At 37.0% G+C, this 14,725-nt stretch overlaps 1 protein-coding gene across 1 annotated transcript in view; it reads right to left on the bottom strand.

The window, feature by feature from the left end:
* Positions 1-10,271, bottom strand: part of LOC149803864 (uncharacterized) — a 38,269-nt gene extending 27,998 nt beyond the window's left edge. Inside the window, exon 1 of the mRNA XM_089951452.1 lies at positions 9,606-10,271. Within this exon, the coding sequence (XP_089807578.1) occupies positions 9,606-9,716 (111 nt within the window). The 5' untranslated portion in view covers positions 9,717-10,271. The remainder of the gene's footprint in view (positions 1-9,605) is intronic.
* Positions 10,272-14,725: the final 4,454 nt, after the last annotated feature.

Genomic DNA, 14,725 nt, shown 5'->3' with positions numbered 1-14,725 from the left:
CGAAATAAAGTTTCGTGTTTAAAGATTGTCATATTGCTGTATAAATATTGCCACACATTTGCACGCGCTGATATATGCCGCAATTAATCCTGAATAGTCGTGAGCCCTTGGAGATATTTTTGTGCACGAAGTCTTTGGAATTCTGTTTCGATCTGCTACATGAACAAGTTCAATCTTTAGTCTGTAAAAAGCATTTAGAATAAAATGTTAAACCCTTCAGTGGAAGTAAAGCAATTAGGGAAAGGCGTTCTTACCACCAAAAATAGTAAAAACTCTTAAGAAATTATGTCCTCATTTTAATGTATAGCCGAATGATGCAGGAGTCCACCAACCAGCTGACGGAATTTTCTAAATACGTGTCTCCACCAACAATCCTCAAAAATACCCTTAGAGCACCTGACTCCAATTTCACCAAAATATCGAAAAAATTCAGTTTAGAACTCAATCATTTGAACTTTCGCCAGACACACATTTCATACAATTAGATCGCTGGAGTCAAGGCATAAATTTAAATCCAGACTCAAGTTCTGCTAGCGAAATCCAGTCCAGATTATTAAGTATTGCTGGCAGGTCACACAAGATTAAAACAAAAAAATCTAATGTAAGTTATGTGAACTAAGATGATAGAGTTTTAACAGCGTGCTATTCCTTTGACTTGTCAACTTACTCCAAGAAGATCAGGTGTCTGGCATTGTTCCTTCCATACACCAGTCAACCGTCTGTCGAAACAACAAGAAAGCACTGAAATCCAGATTTATAGCTCTAGAATGAATTATACCGTTTATTAACCAGTTGTATGACCCTCTACGAATGTGTAAGGGGCATAATGTATCACCATTTCTGTCCGTCTGTTTGTCTGCCTGTCCTTCCGTTGTGCGTTTCCGTCTTTATGGTGGGGTACTCGTGTTTCATGAACACTATTTAAAACTTGAAACCAAAAATACTTCAAATAATGCCCTCATGTTGCTCATCTGACTTTTAAATGACCTCCAGCCAAAGCGTACACGTCATGATGAGGATTTTCAAAAGGTTTACTTTCTGGCAGTAGGTTTACCCCTATGTTAGCCATAAACTCGAACGGTGGGTTTGAAGCACGGAGATTTCAAAGTAAATTTTATATAACGGCCTTAATAATTGTTTAGAAGCTGGTGTCCATGTAGCTATCTTACGTGGAAGATCACGTCTGAGATTTTTGAAAAACGTTTAGATTCAGTCTTTTAAGAATCATATTTCACAAGAGGTTAGACCTTGAACGTTGCAAGAATGTTAAAGAAAGCAAAAACAAAGGAGTTCCAATATGTTTAGCAGTTGATAATGATCCTAATATTTAACCCACACTCATGGGAAATATTAACTATGCATTTGTTTACCAAAATAAAATTTACTGGTCAGGTAAAACACTAACGTAAGTTTTGACAAGGTCAAATCCAAAATAGATAATCATGGAGAAAAAACAGAAATAATTAAAATGAAATATACATAACACTATGGTATGTGCTAGTATACGATATATACCTACGTTTCGTTTAATTCAAATATTACAGTAGTTCAGTAGGAAACGGTTACAAGTTACATTTTACCTTGATTGTGACATGACCTTTGAACCAGAAACATAACCATCGTACGTGACTATTTGCCTTATCGTGCTAACGATCTATCTAAAACTTCATCAAAATCTCTCTGAGGCTTGCAAAGTTACGTACCGAACAAACACAGGATAACGGATGGATGGACGTGCAAACGGACGACGCATAATGTGCCTCCAAAAAAAATCGGTGTATATAGGTTTTAAAATGTCAAAACCCATACAAAAAGGAAACGTTTGGAGCAACGGCTGAGAGTTTTAAATATTAATTAAAAAATAAGATAATGATATTTCCAGAAGAAATTCAGATATCTCTCTAAAGTAGGTCTCTGAGAGAGGTGGTTTATTCTCTTTTATTTATTTATTTATTTATTTATTTATTTATTTATTTATTTATTTATTTGTTAGAAACCGATTTGCGTCAAAATCGGAGAGCGAGACAGCATATAATACAAACAATTAGAAGCAAGCATGTTCAGTAAAAAGTGTTCAAGATGACTTGTTTGCAAGGGTAAGTTTGAAATAAACGAAATGCTAAAATAAAAACAAATGCAGAATGAAAAATGCAAAACGCAAAGCGACCCCTGAGCCATGTTTGAGCTCATTTAACTTCCGGTCAATCACACATTCAAATTTGGTTAATTGTACAGGCACTTCTTCCTGAAAGCTTTCGCGATATGCTTAATTTGGTTATGTATATATGTTTATTCACTCTCCAAATCTCACAAAAAGTCATTTAGCAGACGTGTGTGTGTGTGTGCGTGTGTGTGTGTGTGTGTGTGATTTGGATTTTTAACGTAGTTTAAACAATTTTTCAGTGATGTCGCTACGATGTCTGCAGTGTGGCAGTTTATAGTGATTTCTAGCACTGGGGCATCATGCCGCAGACATGTAGCATCATGTCCCACCCAGTCCCATTATCCTGACATCAGGCCGACCAGTCCTAACACTAACCTCTTAATGTTGAGCGCCAAGCGAGGCAGCTTTTAGTATCATTTTTATAAGTTTTTTATGACTCGGCCGGGGTTCGAAACCGCGACCTCCAGCATCCGAGACGGACGCTCTTTTCCACCGGAGCGATCTTTAGCAGACGTACTAGAATAAATAAAATAGCATTGGCCGTATTGTCTGATTATGCAACGAAGAATCGACCAATTGTCCTTATTTTCTGATGTTGCTGTTGTTGTTGTAGGTTTAACGCCATTTTTCAGCACAAGATAGTCTTTACATGGCGGCCAGTATAAATGGTGAAGGAAGAACCCGGAAAGAACCACCGACCCACGAGAAGCTACTGGCAAGCTTTCTCACATACCCACACTGGCCGAACCCGAGACTCGAACCCAAACAGACAGAGGTGAGATGGCAGTAACCCGTAACGGTGGGCGCTTTAGACCACTCGGACACTCGGGGCCCCCAACTGATGTTGCTACGAAGACTCGAACAATTGTCCCTATTGCCTGATAATGGAACGAAGACTAGACCAAATGTCCCTACTGCCTGATGAATTAATGAAGACTCGAACATTTGTTCGTCGTATTGACTGTGGTATGACGAAGATATGAACAATCGGCCGTTTTAAATCCTGGTGTAACGAAGCCACGAATAGCCCACGCAGATGTAATATCGACCGTATTGTCTGGCGTGTAACAAAGACACGAACAGTACATGTACATAAATGTATATGAAACAAGGGTCGCATGACAAGTATAATAAATTAACTATATTAGCACAATATTGTCTTTCAGACTAAGCTGATTGTCGCAAAGCTGATTATACATATGAATCAATGTATTTATTCTGTTACTTACAATCTATTAACCAGTGTTCATGATAAACATCATGTTGGCCAACGCAAATAAGACGTCAAAACAATATATATTTAAAACCATAAAAAAACGAAGACGTGGTTGGGCGAACGATGGAACCCCACCCGGCAAGATCAATTTTTTTATATCTTACAAATTTGAAGTCAGTAAGACAGCGTGCTCGTTTATCCCTTTACTGTGAGAGTGATCTGCGATATACAAGTAATGTACTAGATACGTGGTATACAAATAATGTACTAGATCTGTGTATACAAATAATGTACTAGATATTTGGTATACAAAAATGTGCTAGGTTTGTGGTATAAAGATGACATGCTACATATTTTGATTTCAATTTGGATGAAAGAGTGTCTTGTATTTACTGTACAAATAAAATATATCATATCCCGTCATCACCATAAACCTGTTTCGTAAATCATCATCGATATTTAGCAGATAATCAGCACGGCTTCCAAGAATTGTCTTCATCAAAATATCACCTTCCTGACTGAATAAATCAACTCCTTCTCTAGCCTCTAAAGTGAAATTCGCAGTCTCAAAGAAATGAGTTTATGCTGCCAGTAGCTTCTCACAAATGTGCAATGGGATGCTTCACCTTGTCGTCAACCATTTAGCAGAGTTTGCAAATGATTGGGTAATCAATAGTCAGTACAAATAGTTTCACTAATTCAGACAGAAATCATAATATTGATAAATATTTACGGAAAATTTCTTAAGTAAATCGAGTTATCCATTAATTCCAGATTAACCTCCTAGATACGTTCTTCTCAACTTTTAATAATTTAAGTAAAAGCGACGATTCCAGACTCCTATATTTATGAGCTGTAGCAAAAAAGCAAAATATAAAAATACGGTTTCCAAACACTATATTTCTTAGCAATTCTATAAATGAATGGTATAAAATCCATTAGATTACAAGAGTTTTAAAAATACTGACATATATGTACAGTTAATAGCTTTTTCCTGACATCAGACGCGAGGCCGATAAATCAGTCACTCTCCACATATCGTCCATCAGTATCAACAGTTTTGGGGGGTTGATTTATCGGACTAACCAGACGCCTGCAGAAGGTCTTTTGAAAAAGGGCAATTTCGCCATATCATATTTGTTTAGAGTGACCCCGCAAAGTACCCTGAAACAATTTTTATATCATGGAATTGGAAATGCCCGACTCTAGTTCGCATCATTAGAGAACAGAAGGTAGAATGATTCTTTGCCAGATTTTAAGACTTCCTTAGGGATTCGGTGATATCAATACAATAAAAGGAATTTAACATGTTTCTTCTATAGCATTGTTTAATTTTAAGTTGTATGTTAGATGTACGTTGACATGTTAGAGGTACGCTGGCACATTTGCTAATTTAATTTTAACTTGTAATTCAGATATGTTGAGAAGTTAGAGATACGCTGGCATATTTGCTAGTTTAATTTTACGTTGTGTGTTAGAGGTACGTTGACATATTAGAGGTACGCTGGTATATTTGCTAGTTTAATTTTAAGTTGTATGTTAGAGGTACGCTGGCATACTTGCTAGTTTAGTTTTAAGTTGTTTGTTATAAGTACGCTGGAAATCTTGCTTTTATTTTTAAGTTGTATGTTAGCGGTAAGTTGGCATACTTGCTAGTTTATTTTTAAGTTGTCTGTTAAAGGTACTTTGGCATACTTGCTAGTTTATTTTTAAGTTGTATGTTAGAGGTACGTTGGCATACTTGCTAGTTTAATTTTAAGTTGTCTGTTAAAGGTACGTTGGCATACTTGCTAGTTTAATTTTAAGTTGTCTGTTAAAGGTACGTTGGCATACTTGCTAGTTTATTTTTAAGTTGTCTGTTAAAGGTACGTTGGCATACTTGTTAGTTTAATTTTAAGTTGTCTGTTAAAGGTACGTTGGCATACTTGCTAGTTTATTTTTAAGTTGTCTGTTAAAGGTACGTTGGCATACTTGCTAGTTTAATTTTAAGTTGCATGTTTGAGGTACTCTGCTAGCTTAATCTTAAGTTATATGTTGGAGAATTGGTGGCATACTTGCTAATTTGGACTTAAGTTGTATAGTAGAGGGTACTTTTACTTGAGGGTAGTTGTATGGTATTTGCAAGTTTTACCGCGCAAATCTGTGATTTATGAAACAGAAAGCAGGCAAAATTGTTTTTTCTTCTTTTTTTAATGAATACAGCAGTACAGGTCTGCCTTATATCAAAATCTCTACATTTTGGCAGAGGTAGCAACCATTGCCAAACAAACGTTGCATTGAATACCGTTACTTACTCTTTATAGTGGCTTCATCTGCTAATAAAACGCAAGCCAAATGACGATCAACCATGCTTAGACCATGCAACACTTCATTTAATTCAGTGATCAAATAATCTATCATTGCGTGAAAAAAAAAACACAGCAGACAAGGCGCAGCCCTAACCTACGCCTTGCTTAATCAAAGAAATTATTTCCCGCAAACAAAACCATGTCACATAATATAATCTACAGTGTGAGACTGTTTTTACTGCTTTGACTGCGTAAACATTTATAGAACTTAGGCATATAATTGCGTACTCAAATTTAGAACTGAGGTCTTTCATTGCGTAAAGACTTACATAACGAAGGTCTTTGATTGCATAAATACTTATAGAACTCAGGCCTTTGATTGCGTTAAACACATATAGACAAGCTTCACAGCCGTTTCGTACTCGTTGACTTGTTCACATTCGTGATGATGACATCTGTCTTAACAGCGTTCAACAGCGTTATTCGTTCCTCGCTCCACCGTGTTCAACAGCGTCATTCGTTTCTCGCTCCACCGTGTTCAGCAACGTTATTCATTTCCCGCTCCACCGTGTGCAACAGCGGTATTCGTTTCTCGCTCCACCTTGTTCAACAGCGTTATTCGTTCCTCGCTCCACCGTGAGTACAAGCGTTAAGCAATCAGTGATTTTTACTTCTTTATACATAATTACGCCTTGGATTGTATGTACATATGCCCTCGTTGTTTTATGTACAAATGGCATGACTGAGTTACACGATGGTCTGCAATATTCAAGGAGTGATCATGTATAATATTAGCCATACCTAATCGGTCGCATTTACGATTACATTTGGATAATCCAAAGGTTCATGGGTCCGAAAGATCTATGGTACGAAAGAAAGCTTCATACATTCGAAGGGTCATCAGTCCGAAAGAGGGGTTAAATGGTTCTAAGGTATAGTGGTCTGAATGTACGTTAATCGGAAGTTTTACTGAACCGAAATAAGGGTTAAATTTACTGAAGGTTCACTAGTCCTAAAGAAAGATTCAATGTAGCGTAGGTTCTCTAGTCCTAAAGAAGGGTTCAATTTGCCGAAGATTCACTGGTCCGAAAGAAGAGTTAAATTTATCGAAGGTTCACCGGTCCGACAGAAGGGTTCAATTTAACGAAGGTTCACTGATCCGAAAGAAGGGTTAAATTTACCGAAGGTTCACTGGTCCTAAAGAAGAATTCAATGTTCTTAAGGTTTAATGGCCTGAAGGTTCACTGGTCCTAAAGAAGAATTCAATGTTCTTAAGGTTTAATGGCCTGAAGGTAAGTACACACCAATAAAATATGCAAAATATTTCATGTCTGAACCAATTAACCGTTTTCAAATATCTTCGTACCAAATAACCTTCGGATTTGTTAACACTTTTTCCAAATATTTTCGGACTAATGACCCTTCGGACCAATGGACCCCTTGTTGTAAAAAAAACTTTCAGACGAAGAAACCTTCGAACTGGTGCACCTTTAAACCTTTTCCTTCGAATCAATGAACCTTCGAACTATTGACCCCTTTATTCTTCGGATAAATGATACTGGGCTAAAATGATAGAAAGAATGAGCTTTTGAACAAAAATAGTTTGAACTTATGAACCTTCCAACAAATGAACCTTCAGACATCGAACAGTTATCGAGTTTATATTTTGCAACAGTATATGGTTTGGATTTACTATCGGCTACTAGAGAAAAGGAAAAACCAATCTTGGTACCAGAATCATTGCTCCGACTATGAACAGGCACAAATGTCTTTAGCACAAAACGATTGCAAGAAATGACACCTCTAATATTTGCTTTTAAGCACTTGGTTTCTTAGTCAAATAATGAACATAATAGGCAATTAAAATCACCCGCATTTATAGCAATTCACATTGGCTAGACATATCAAATAGTGCTTTCAATTCACCACATTCCTTCAAAATTACTTACAAGCAGAAAAATAGCTGGTATCAAAAGGTCTGCAAAAATATTCGCAGTTATCGTTTCATGTAATTTCTACCTCTATAATTATATCATCCCCATTTGTCGACAATGGAGTAACACAGTTACATTCTATGTTTAGAATTGCTGTTCCCCTAAACTATATGTATCAGTTTCTCGTTCACATTCGTCATTAGTCTACTGTCAGAGCGTGGGAAAGATTTAACCTCATGATAAACCATTGCTCGGACAGTATTGTAATATGTGCATGTATTTCGTTTAACAACTATTATATGTTAGGGTGTATCGCACATTACTAATCCTTTCCATATCACAGAAGAAATACATTTGTCAGCAAAACACTAATACGTTATATACGGTGTTGGTTTTACACACACACGCACACACACACATTATAATAAGTCTCAGAGTTATAATTCGCTTCAAGCCGGAATCGAACCCATGCCGCGAGTAAAAGGCAATTATCGCCTAGCTCTCATGTAACATCACCCCAATCCACTCGGCCATGCACTCATTTCCCATAAAGAATGGAGCAAAGGTACATGATAACTCACTCGCTGTGCAAATAGAATTTAACACTCACCTCCATGCACAAACACGCTGAATCTATGTTGCTGTTGTTGTTCTTATGGGGTTTCACGCCATGTTTCAACACAAAATAGGATATATATTGCGGCCAGTATAACTGGTGGATTCAGAACTCGGAAAGAATCACCTACTCATGGCAAGCTTTCTCACGTACCCACATTGGTCGAGCCCGAGCCTCAAACCCACGCAGATAGCGTAATGTTGAGATGGTTGTGATCCGTAACGGTTAGCGCTTAAGACCACTCGGCCTCCGGTGCCCTCCCGCTGATTTGTACTTGTAAACAGTGCCGTCTTAAGGCATGGGCACACTGGGCAGTTGCCCAGGGCCTCAAGCTTCTAGGGGCATCATGCTGTCCATATTGTTAATAAATATTGGCCGGTAGGGGCCCCAGTGCATTGCTTTGCCCAGAGCCTACAATGTTGTTAAGACGGCACTGCTTGTATATACATTAAATTACAATAATAAATTGACACATTAATACCACAAGAGAGAGGAAAATGCCTAATCCCTGAATTCCACATACCAGGGTGGTCAGTATCATGTGATGTAGGGCAGTGTGATATGGGGTAAGGCATTATTTATCACGCAATCTAAAAATATAAGGCGCAAAACTTAATGTAGGGTGCAATATTACGTCCCTTGATAGAGCACGATATTTTGGGTAGTGGCAAAATGGAAGGAGTCGAATTTCTAAATATTATGAATTTAAATTTCACGGGTATTCACCTTCCACCCCCGTTATTGTTAATATTTGAGTGTTTGATTTGGATTTGTAACGTAGCTTTAACAAGTTTCAGTCCTATCGCTACGATGTCTGCAGTGGGTCAGTTTATAATCATGTCTAGCACTGGGACACCATGCCGCAGACACGTAGCAGCATGTCCCACCCAGTCCCACTATCCTGACACCAGGCTGACTGGTCCTAACCACTAGGCCACCGGAGCGATCGTGAAGCAATTTTATTCAATAGTGCACAATACAAATTCGAGTCATCGCAGATTTCTTTGTGCAAGCAAAAGATAATCATTTGTTGATTGTTGTTATTTAGATCTGGTATTTATTATTCGCAAAGGTTTGCAGTCATTGAAAAATGTATCATTGTTTGTGGTTCTTACTCCCATCATATCTTTGGATGTGGAAATTACGGTAATTTCTAGTACTCAGGTACGTATATCTCTATACATATACTGTGTTCTTGCATGCGTGCATATATTTAGGTAATCATTGCTATTTTATGTTTAACTTGTTTTTCCTAATAGAAATGTAACATTAAAAAGTAAGAAAAAACTAATGAATCTATATGTTTGAAAAACGATAATTAGACCCTGAAAAACTACACGAAGAACAGTAAGTTCCCCTGATTGGAAACTTGTACAGGTGTTCTTACCTTGGAAAGCCGACAATCATGTTTACAGAGAGGATTTTTGTCAAATGACGCACTAGCACACAGCATACTGTTACTGGCAATAAATATCAGTACATACACTAAATCTGACATTTTCGTGAAGGCCAATTTTCCTTGTTGAAATTCTTACATCTGTAAAACAATGGATTGGTATTCCGTATTGCTTTCAATGTCCTTGATAGGAATGTCTCTCGGTTTCTCTATTCCTCTTAATGGCCTATACAGGAATCTCGCGGGGTATTCCTATTCCTTTCAAGAGTTTATACAGGAATGTCTCCCTATTCCTCTCAATGGCTATGCAGGAATGTCTCTGGCTATCCGTATTCCTCACAATGGCCTTTGCAGGAATGTCTCTAAGTTTCACTGTTCTTCTCAATATTCTATGCAGGAATACCTCTGGGTATCCCTATTCCATTAAATGGTATATGCAGGAATATCTCCATATTCCTCTCAATATCCTATGCAGGAATTTCTCCGGGTATTCCTGTTCTTCTCAATGGCCTATGCAGGGTTGTCTCCAGTGGACGTACAAAACCCTATAAATATTCATTGGATTTTTGGCCCTTAAAGCAAACAGTGATCTTGATGGCCTCCGTTCTCTGAAGTTTTGTTGATATACTGCTGATACGATATTGCAACGCCGTCTTGGGTCTAACAAAGATACTGATCTGCCCGTAATTTTATAACAACAAAATGAGAATCATTTGATTGCACAAATGTCAGATGACTCGAATTTGTATTGTGGACTGTTGATTTGCTTCATGGCTGAAAAACAAAACGAACCAAGTTTTGACTGCAAATGGCGAGGCCATCATAAAGGAACAAAGTTAAGATGATCATGTATAACAAGAATCTAGCACATGACACTGTTATTTATGAAACGCAACAAAGTTGTATAAGAGAAAGCATAGCCTGACACCAAAAATGTTGGCAAAACCAACCCGAAAAAGTTAAATGAATCTAAATACAAGATACGTCCTGGTTGTTTCCAGTATTAAATAACTACGCCATTTATTTTTATACCAAGTCGTAGAATTCATATACTGTTTCAAATTCAGAACTAACTTAAAGAAAATGGTGCTTTTGTTTGAGCGATATAGGTGAAAATTTACAGAAATATTTCAAATTAGCAAACATTTTTATTTCTGAATAGAAATTCCTTAATTTTCAAAGACCAAAAGCTAAACCTCAAAGTCTCAAACAAGCATCTCTCCAATCTCTGCCCTGTTTTATAAATCGAGTGCTTTAATCATTTTTATTACCAAATAAAACTTTAAGTTTCAAATACTCTGTTAAAATTTATATGGGAATTTTTTAAATTGTTTTTCTTTTTCGTGGATTTGACTGCATAAGCAGGAACTTTTTTATAATTAGTGTTGTTGTTGTTATTATTGTTATTATTATTATTAGAAGAAGAAGAGGAAGAAGAAGAAAGCTTCTAAAATTCCTATGATTTCGAAAGATATAAGGCTTTATAAATGAATCGGAGAACTAAAACAAAGCAAAAACTTGAAAATCCAAATAAAATTGTTTGTTAGAACATCACAACATACGATTCATTAGTACCCGTAAGCTCCCCAGCATGTATAATCTGTTGATATTTTAGTAGATAATAGAATGAACCCAGCATGTATAATCTGTTGATATATTAGTAGATAATAGAATGAACCCAGCACATCCGCTTCAGTGCAATCATTCTATATTTAATCAATACGTTTTTGTTTAACTATCAGCCACGCATCACGACACACTCTGACTACGTGGGTATGAGGTCATCTATTGGAATCCATGAGAACTTAACGCTTATAACGACCGCTTATCTATAATAGTTTTTGATAAAGGCATTTGTTCTGATCATGGAACTCGCTTTTCCTCTCATGCTTAAAATGGTTGTGGATGGAGTGGAATAATCAATCAATTCGTCTGCAGAGGGGATGATATTCGCACCAAAATCTGTTTATATCTTGGATTGGGGGGAGGGGGTTTTGACAATCGTATCGCATTGTATCGGCTGCTATGAAGCTCAACATAATTTCCTTGAATGAAACAGAATTATTATTATTATTATTATTATTATTATTATTATTAAATCGCACTTTTCTGGCCAGAAAAATACCAGTGGCGCGAAGTTACTGATTTACTATCTTTAATGTCCCCTTACCCACTTTAGAAACAAATTTAAAAGATAAACCGTTTCACAGTGTCATACAATTTGCATCTATTACTTGGGAAAATATTATCCTGGAAACCCACAAGCCAAAAATTCAGTAATTCATAAATTCATCTTAGTTTATTCTTGAATGTCTAGGAGCACACAGTGAGTTTCAAAAGTGTACAAATCCTAGCAAGAGTGTATGGAATCCAAATATTTGTATTTGTCTTTTTCTTTCTCAAACCTTTTTTATGCTTCAAAGATATTTTAAAAGAGATGTTGCTACATTTATCTTTCATACGTCACTACGTGTATTGTTTCTTCCCTGTACACCATACTCTAATCTGTACATTTTACTCTAACTTGTACATCTTACTAGGGGCACCCGCAGAATTATTTTCGGAGGTGGAGGGGGAAAGCACGTAGTAGTCAGCTATTAATTTTACGAATGTAATCTAAAACATGTTTAGAGGTGAAGTCTGGGGGTAGGTGCAAGTTTACCCCCCCCCTTTTGCCCCTATGTGCGGGCGCCCATGTATCTTAATCTAATCCTTACATCTAATCTGTACATCTGGCTCTAATCTGTACATCTGGCTCTAATCTGTACATCTGGCTCTAATCTGTACATCTCGCTCTAATCTGTACATTTTACACTAATCTGTATCTCTTACTCTAAAATTTCTCTTGTCATTGTTTCAGTGGCATTCATATTTACAAACGATCAGGTAGTTTGCAAAGCATCGGTATAAACGTTTCTTAATTCCAGAAATGATAAAAGTCTTCTTTTGTATACATTGCTCTTCCATGTCTAACTTAGTGTACAAACCATAGTGTACAAACCATAGTGTACAAACCCAAGATTATGTGCTATTTGCATAGTGTAGTAAACTCGCGCTATTTGTATTTACATCTCTGTTTAAAGCATTGTTAGTTTTTAGTGATTATTTGTTTGATTATGGGAAGTCGGTGCAGAAACGGCCCTAGGATACGCGGGGCCCAAGGCAGCAAGCAATGAGCGGGACCCTAAGCAAAAACAAAAAAAAAAAAAAAAAAAAAAAATGCATCGCGTAGTTGTTTTCCATCAGCAGCGCTTGGCCCATGAAAGCGCGGGGCCCAAGATGATTGTCTCGTTCGCCTTGCCCTAAGGTCGGGCCTGAGTCGGTGTTGGGAATATGTATCTCAAACCTTGTAATTAGCCAGTCTCTAAATGTGTACGAGGCTTTATGGTAGCATGGATTAGTTAATAATAATAATAATAATAATAATAAAAATAATAATAAATGATAATAATAATAAATGATAATAACAATAACTTTATTTCATGAGGATTATACATTTCGTTCTGATTCAGTCAACCAATCTTACAGGAAGGCATCAATAATAAAATACTAAAACTATTAATGCAAAGTATATGCACAAATGTAACTCTTCTTATCACAGTGAATGACATACTCACATGTAACCATAAAATATACAAACATAGACATTATTGTTTACATTAGATTAAAATGCACATAAGATATACATGAAGGTTTTGAGGGATATGAATGTGCTGGGGGTATCCAAGTTAAGTATCTCAATTTATTTGAGATTTGGCATAATCAGAGAGAAGAAACTTGTGAAGCACGATTTTTAAAGAATAGTGTTGGTGTTTGTTTAATATCATTAGACAGGGCTCAGGAAAATCCCTAGTGATCTGGTCTTGATTGCGTAAACATTGGCTGGGCTGAGTAAAACTTTACAATTTTCCTCGGGACGAGTAGATGAGAATAAATGTGAGCGCATTTTCTACTCTTAACAAACCCCGACGTTCAATATTGCTTAACATTTCTCCTTTCTTCATTTATCAAGGACACGACTGGGTTTGGTTTTGGTTACACAGATGCCAGATGTGAGATTGATACTAAAATATTTAAATATTATCAACATTCTATGTTGCTGTTTCACACTCAGCCCCTGATTTCAAATGGTGCTTGCATTTACCGTGACGCTCGCAAACCGAACCACCTATATTTTTACGTGGTCAGGACTTAGCTGAGGTGTTTCATAAATGTTTGAGGTTACAGCGAAATGGACAAGACAACAGGTCTCCTCTCTCGCAGGCTAATGAAAACATTCACGAGTTTTTCCGCTGCCATTCATTGCTGGATATGAGGGACCCTTTTGGTAATGCTGCCAAAGTTTGTGAAATCAATCTCATATTACTCGCATGTAGAGAGCACGCCCGCAATCTACATTTGCGAATTTACCCAAGTAATTGTGCATCCTTTTGATGTGGAGAAAGTTGCCCTTTCAACGGCCATAACATATCTTTACTAGGCAGAACTCCGAGAAACTATAAAATTTTGTTGTTTTTGGATAATCGATCTTCTGGTCCCATGATATTCACATCGCTCAAAATATGTGCACGGACAAATCGGACATTCTGGTTAAATAGCCCTCTAAGCCAGACTTTTGGTCAATCGTATACTACTTCCACTTAAATCTTTATGTATTTCCCTGATGTAATGCTTGTCTGTATTTTGAAACTACTGTTACATGCATGGGGTCTAACAACCAAACGAAGCACGTGCACATGAGTAGTTAAGTGGGATACCCTAGCCTCAATGGGAATTAGCATTACAGAGACCCCTGGGACACTCTAGCCTCAATGGAAATTTAACATGGAGAAAAATCGTGGGACACTCTAGCCTCAAGGGGAATTTAACATGGGAAAAAGTCTTGGGTCACTCTAGCCTCAAGGGGAATTGAACATGGGATTTTTTTTTTTTTTTTAAATTTTTTTTAAAAAGGGGTAGGCAATTGAAAGGCTATCTCTTTTCGAGAAATATGGCTGGCTCTGAAAAGGACCTTTGGGTTTATGTTAATATTAATATTAACATAGATGGCATCTGTCACATCTTCTTCTTCTTCTTCTTAAACTCCTTCTAACTGCCGGTCCATACACAAG

Source organism: Sinohyriopsis cumingii, chromosome 3, assembly GCF_028554795.1.
Source record: "Sinohyriopsis cumingii isolate HCF-2022 chromosome 3, ASM2855479v2, whole genome shotgun sequence".
In the NCBI taxonomy this organism is placed as follows: domain Eukaryota; kingdom Metazoa; phylum Mollusca; class Bivalvia; order Unionida; family Unionidae; genus Sinohyriopsis; species Sinohyriopsis cumingii.
The sequence above is the reverse complement of the archived record's forward strand: the minus strand, read 5'-3'. Positions and strand labels throughout refer to the sequence as shown.